This window comes from Poecilia reticulata, linkage group LG13 (genome assembly GCF_000633615.1).
Source record: "Poecilia reticulata strain Guanapo linkage group LG13, Guppy_female_1.0+MT, whole genome shotgun sequence".
Classification (NCBI taxonomy): Eukaryota; Metazoa; Chordata; class Actinopteri; order Cyprinodontiformes; family Poeciliidae; genus Poecilia; species Poecilia reticulata.
The window spans coordinates 10,482,044-10,489,055 of record NC_024343.1 but is presented as its reverse complement, the minus strand read 5'-3'; the positions used below and the strand labels follow the sequence as shown (position 1 = coordinate 10,489,055).

The 7,012-nt window shown below is 35.0% G+C and overlaps 1 protein-coding gene across 4 annotated transcripts in view; it reads right to left on the bottom strand.

Annotated features, from left to right (window-relative positions):
* Positions 1 to 7,012, bottom strand: part of zbbx (zinc finger, B-box domain containing) — a 52,898-nt gene that overhangs the window by 24,809 nt on the left and 21,077 nt on the right. For all 4 annotated transcript variants that reach the window (XM_008425339.2, XM_008425335.2, XM_008425337.2 and 1 more), the window contains exons 8-9: positions 6,520 to 6,730; positions 3,356 to 3,509 (exon numbers count right to left, since the gene is read on the bottom strand). In XM_008425339.2, coding sequence (XP_008423561.1) covers positions 3,356 to 3,509; positions 6,520 to 6,730 — 365 coding nt within the window. The remainder of the gene's footprint in view (positions 1 to 3,355; positions 3,510 to 6,519; positions 6,731 to 7,012) is intronic.

Sequence of the window (7,012 nt, the reverse complement as noted above, 5' to 3'; positions counted from 1 at the left end):
GGGGTTCTGTCAAGGTAGAACCCTGAATGTACATTGAGACTTAATATTATCTTTTTTTTATTTTAGCAAATGGCTGCTATGAAACAAAGAGTGAAAAATTTAAAGAGGTCTAAATACTTTCTGTACCCACTGTATCATACCATCTGTGGTAGTGGAGCTCAATATTATGATGTCAAAAAATAAAAAAATTTTAAAATATCACAGCAAGAAAAATTTTATATTTCAGTTCAGTTGGAGACAATAATGCAAGCCTCTACAACTGAGAACAATCACAACACAGTAGTTGACAACTGTCTCTCATAATTTATTAAAAACCATATTGCAGTGCACCAAGTAAAAAAAAGGCTTCATTTGCTCAAGATTTCAAGTATTGTATCAGCCAACATGCACTCAACAGATTCCCTGTCCGATGTCACCAACATTTCTTGGTCCAGGTAAGCTCACATAAACTTGGTGAGGATTAGAAAAAGAAGTTCACCTCTGGAAAATTCTTTAGGAACATAAACACAAATCAATATAGACTACCAACAAACTGTAGTGGGCTCTTTACAATTATTGGCTGATACGATATTTAAAATCTTGAGTCAGCTGAAGTCGAACTCCGACACCAGTGCTGCCCTACTTTTAACCGATGGGGCTTGTTGTGCTTCCTCATGTTTCGGAAGCAAAAAGCCTGAACTGTAATCTTACTTGGTCTCTGTTTGACATAAACAACAACAAACACACATAATATACTTGAAAATATGGTAAATACTAGAATGGAATGGATTAAAATGAATAGATATTTAAATAGCACATTTGAAAAATGTCAGAGAATATTGCTTACTGGCATAAGCTAAAGTTAATGTTAGCCACAAAGTTTAAAGAAAGTAAAGCGCACCTTTGTATCTGTGAGTGTATAACGAGGCGTACACCTTAAAACCTTTCTCCAGCTTACTTGTTGGGGCTTCGGATCGATGTGCATCATTAATTGTTACCTTGGCCAAGCCCTGCAAGCACCTAGAGTAAAATGCCATTTTCAAGAAACCGGAAGCGACCGAGCCGCTTTTCCTCAAACACGGAAGCTGACGTGCAAAGAGCCCTTTGTTTTAATAGTAACAACACAAACTTGATCCACCGTTAAAAGAAAAACAAAGCAGCATAAAAAAAGCAAATGAAGAAACACAAACCGTTGTGCTAGAACAACTACAACAATTCAGTTTTATTCTTTAGCATTTTATTATCTGTGAATGATACTATATATGGAAATTAAGCGAAACAATTAAAAATCCTACACACTCAAAATACATGAACCCATTTATTTTAAATGTGTGCCTTCTTTTTACCAAAAATGATTATCTGCATATTCAATGCATTTAATAAAAAATAAATGTCTGTAAAAAAAGAAAAATGGCTGCCCCTAATTTATTAAAATTAATGATACTAGTGCTACTAACATCTTGTTGTTAATTAATGTTTTTGTTTTGTTTGTATCCTTCCTGGAACTTGTTTGTTATGTTACTATAAATATTTATCTTTTTGAGACCAAATTGCTCATCTGTAGAAAGTATATTTGATTTTTGACCTAGGTACATTGACCTCTGCTATAGGTAGTTGAATAGATGTACTGTCTTACTATTTCTGGAAAAAGGTTGCAAAAAAGTGGAAATATGGTGCAAGATGAAGAATTGTCCTAAGGCAAAACCTCTCTGAGATTTTGGAAAATAATACTTCATATGTAAAAAAAATTTAATAAAATGCTGAGCTATAAGTTGCTACAAAAAACACCAGCAGTTTTTCATTCATATCATGGGCCTGTATTATTTAACGTCAGATTAACTTTGTGTTTTAGCATACATGTTGTTTCAGATGCTTGTAAACCTTATTAGTAAAAGTCAATATTAGAGGGACAATATTTCAAGCTCAAAGAGCTATCACACATTTGGCTTTTTCGTACTCCTTAGCAAAAACTGCCAGCAGTAAAGGAGTGTTAATCAAATATTTTCTCTAATATTTGTTAAACCTCATCTTAAATTTAGGCTAAAATTGCTTTCTAGAAGTCAACCTGCCTATCACCATGCGGGTTTTTAATAGTTTAGTTTTCAGGGCCTGTTAAAAGTCTGCCTCTCAGAGGACGGATGAGCACTCACTTACCCCTGCAACATAGCTCAGTCAGCGTGGTCAAAAGCTCGCTTTCTATAACCTGCAGGCCGCGCACAAATCTACTAAGGTGATAGACTTTACGACTCTAATATAGCTGAGCACTTTTGGCTGATTCTTTAAAGCTCTCTCCTGCTCTCTACCCCCTCCTTTTCCCATTATTATTAAAGCTTGATAAAATTCAACCTCTCCTTCTTTCTTCCCTCCAGCCGGTAAGACTCTCTGTCTCTCCATTAAGCTCTGCTACCATCGCTGCTTCAGGGTTATTGCACTCCAGATTGGCTCTCTGGTCTATTCCACAGTTAAAGGCTGCTACAGTTTGGGATGTAGAGCATTCCTGCTCCAGCAGAGAGAATGCCCAAAACTCCACTCAGCTCTTTCCTGCTGACCTGCTCTCAAGCTGACTACTAAGGCCAAAAAAACTGCTTAAATAAAGGTTATAATAACTGGACCTGCAGAAGCCCAACCTGCAGGCAATGAACTGCACAATAAGTACAAAGAAATTGCTTTGTTCAGTAGTGCCTTATAAGGGCTGACTATGGAGATGCAGGTAAAGCATATTCTACGGCAACAAAAAGTATGTGACAGTAAAAATGTTTGCATACAGTAAATATGTGTTTTGGTGCATATAAGGAGCTGCATGATTAATTTACATGGAAGGAAAGAGAATGTGTTACATTATGTTAACTGTTGTACTGACCTCATCAAGTTGTCATGATGCCAAGAAAAAAAATTTGATTCTACATAATACTGCCTCTTTAAGTTTTTTAAGTACAAAATACCATATGACCTCCGATGAAAAATACACAGCATGTGCATTCCTAGTAGTAGTTAGTCTGATCATTGACTATATAAATTAAATTCTACTGGTTGGTCAACTCCATCTGAAACGTTGGATATGGCTTTGAAAACACACACAACTCATCTGAATATAAAGACACAAAGGAAGCTGCTTCTGTTTATACAGACAGTTCTAAAAATAGTTAACATTGTACTTCTTATTTGAAAACTTTCTAAAGAATCAAAGATCAACATCCTTGAAAACCTTGGTTTTATCCAAGTTAATTAGCTTGTATTTAACTTGCCAAATTGTGGTACCACTAAATACAGTGGTATTTGTATTACAGTTTGAAAACTATGATTATAGAATATTTTAGATTGATAGGACTTATTTGAAAACAGCAGATGTGATTTGCATTTGTATTGTTATTTGTACCTGCGGTGCTTCTTGAGAAGCAACTTATCCATGTAGGTAAGGCTGTTTTCAGAAAACTTCACATTTAGCTTCCCTTCTGCTCCTTCTCTTTTTAGTCCATCAGCTTCTCTGCCTGGAGAGCTGTCAGTTTGGGTCGACATGGCTGACACAAACGCTGGGAAAATATGGGGAGGGGGACATGGCATAATACAATGAAATAACAGTGGAGACACACAGCATGAAGTAACAAGTGAATCAAAGTCAGAGAATAAGGCAGGATAGTATTTTGAGCAGCCTTTTGAACACACCTTTCTATTTAAAAAAAACAACTGAAAACACACCCTACTGCCAAAGCAATGAAAGACAAAAGCTAACCACATCAAAGCAAGAATAAAGTTTCAAACAATAACACAGAAACATAGCGATCACATATGAGAAAACAAAATACAGAAGTAAAGGATATTTAGTGATTGTTTTGCATTGGGAGTTCACACAGTGTCAGCTTTAAATTGGAGCTCGGGTCCATTGGCCTTGCAGAAATGATTAGCGCCAGAGGGACCAGCCGCAATTTGCAGAGCAGAATGAATAGACAGAACCTGAGTTCGTCCAAGCAGTAGAGCAGAAAAAATAGGCTTGATGATGAACACAAACATCTGGTCAGATGCACACACAAACAACCACCCAGAATATAAATTGTGTTAATAACACACCTCATTTAAACCTTAAACACACAATATGAATTTAAACAAATGTAGATACAGTTTGGATGAAAAATTACAAAAATTAGCTAACATAGTTTTATCCATAGTCTCAGGAAAGGCAGTGCTGCTTTAAGATCCCGTGTTTATTACGACATGATGCAACAGCTATACTCTACTAGCACCACATTCAGCCCTTAATCTTCCAATAATAGTGAAGACTTTACTTAATTAACTGATCAGACTATGAACAGAGAGAGAGCAGGGAATGCTGAAAAGAAAATGAGATAAGGCTCTGATAGATGGATGATGAAAACAAACATTTTTATATACATTGTAATATATTGCAATTGTTACAGGATTAACACTCACTTTTTCAAAATTGTTGGCAACAATCGATCTTCATTTAAATTCCATTTTACTTATTGACGTTTTAGACCAGTGCATTTTTAAGAGCACACATATGGCCTGAAGGCCAACGCATTAATAAATAATGTGGACTGTATAAAAAGCCGGGTGTGCAACAAACTTTTTTCACATTGTTTGATGTGCCTCTATTTGAAAAAGGCAGTTTATTCAGAATTAAAAACAAATTGTTCTGAGGAGGAAATTTCTGCATCAGTTCAAAAATGAGAAAAAAAACCATTCGACACAAACTCTACAATTACAAAAGTAAAAAGTACAGCATTCCTCGAAAGATACACACCAAGCATACAGTACCTACTCATTCAAATTTTATCAGAAAATATCAGGAAACATAGTAGCCTCTGGGACTGAGCTCATTAAAGATGGACAGAGGCAAAGTGGAAAACTGCCCTGTGGCCAGCTGAATCAAAATATGAAATGCATTTTTTTAAATAATGGATGCCATGTCCCTGAGCCTTAAAAGGAGATAGAACATTCATTTTGGTAACACAGTTCAAATACGTTAGTTGAGTTTGGATGTAGGTGAACTACAGTGCATGTAATGAGTAACCTTCAGAACTGTTTGATATACTGCTTTTTCCACACAAAGGTAATTTATTGACACACCTATGAAGATATGTAAAAAGCGTTAACATACATTTAGTATCTACAGGCAAAATCTTACAATGATAAATTTATGAAAAAAGAAAATGTTTAATTTGAGCACACTTATTTGGTGTGTGGTAAGGTCATATTTTAAAAGTGAAATATTTTGTTTTTAGCTGGATTTGTGTTTGTCTTCTTGACACTCCAAACAAAGTGAAGACTTTTTTTGGTAACACTTTATTTGAAGGGGGTGAATAAGACTGTCATGACACTGTCATAAACATTACATAACACCTTTTATGAACATAAATAAGCTTTCATGAATATTTATGACTTGTCATAAAGCGTCATTCGGTAAATTATGACACTTTTAATACAAAGTTGACATTATTCAAAATGTCTTTGTTATGACAACTTGACATTAACCAAGAAATCATTACTGTTTAAACTTTACCTTTAATAACATAAAGTTACCTATGTTTTAAAGTGCAATCAGTAATACTTTTATAACAAATTTATATCGGTAATGATTTCTGATCATCACTGATTTCTGATCATCACTGATTTCTGATCATAAATCACAAGCTGAAACTGGAAAAAAAAAATTCAAGCATGGTTTATAGTACTTTTTGGTAACCTGCTAAGGAAAGACAGAAGTTTATGTAAAACTTGGCTTAAACCAACTATATTCATGAGTTGGGTCTAAAAAGTTTTATGTAGTATGTTGAACATAATTTTCCTCTAAAACCATTTATGATTTAAATCTTGTCAGAAGTAAATGTAAACATTGTGCAAGTTTGAGTTTATTATCATCACTGATTTCTGATCAGTGATGATCAGAAATCAGTTACAATCAGAAATCAGTGAATAAATAATGGAGCATATTCAATTATTTATTGGATATGCAATAAATAATTTTCTGTGTCGTTGGTCCTATAGCATGTTATGTTTATGACATAGTATGTCATAAACATAACATGTTTATGACATAGCATGTCATAAACATGTTATGTCACATTCATGACAGGTGTTATGTCAGTCTTATTCACCCCCCTTCAAATAAAGTGTTACCCTTTTTTTAATTTCTCACTTTACTTGTTGACTAGAACCTTTGGATATGCAATAAATAATTTTCTGTGTCGTTGGTCCTATGACATTAGAGAGAGAGAGAGAGAGAAGTTTCTTTTGGTGTCATTTTTCACATAATAAAGGAGGTCTCTGTATAGAGGTTTTGAAGAATGTTACGGTGCACCAAAATCAAAATATTTTTTACAAAGAAGTATTTGCACATTTTAGGCAGCCCAGCTCTTGGAAATAATATAGCCTGAATGCTGAACGTTCTGGTGCAGTTATATCAAACAAAAAAGAAAACACTTTGTATTCAGAACTGCTACAATTTCTGCCCTCAACAATTCATTTGTCCATTTTAAAAAATAATGAGTGTGTATGCCTACCAACCATGTCTATATATTTCACCTGGTGTCGTGGGTGTCTCCAGTACATCGGTTGTAACAAGGCTTTCTTTTCCTTCGCTCCTTTCTTTTCTCCACTGTATCAGAGCCTCCTGAAAAGATCTTGCAGACTCCTCCTCACTGTACTGTCCTGTAAAAACGGAGTTGGCCAATTCACTTTTATCATCTTCAATTACTCCCACTGCTTTCTCCTGGCCGTGTTTTACAACCAGAACCTAGAACATAAAGAATATCTCATGAGCTTTTATGTGATGGTCAAAATGTGATGCGAGTTCTCATACATGTTCTCATTACTAAAGGTGATCACTACTAATTATCAAACACAGCACCTCCAAATCTGCTCTTCTGATTTAATGAATACAGATTCTGTGTCAGTACAATGTATACTAAATCTTCCAGTTCCTTTTTCTTTTTCCTTTGATCTTTCCAATTCTTGGAAGAGTGATGTGCGGCGAGTATAAATCTTGAGGAACCACTAAAGCCCATTTTCTGCTTTG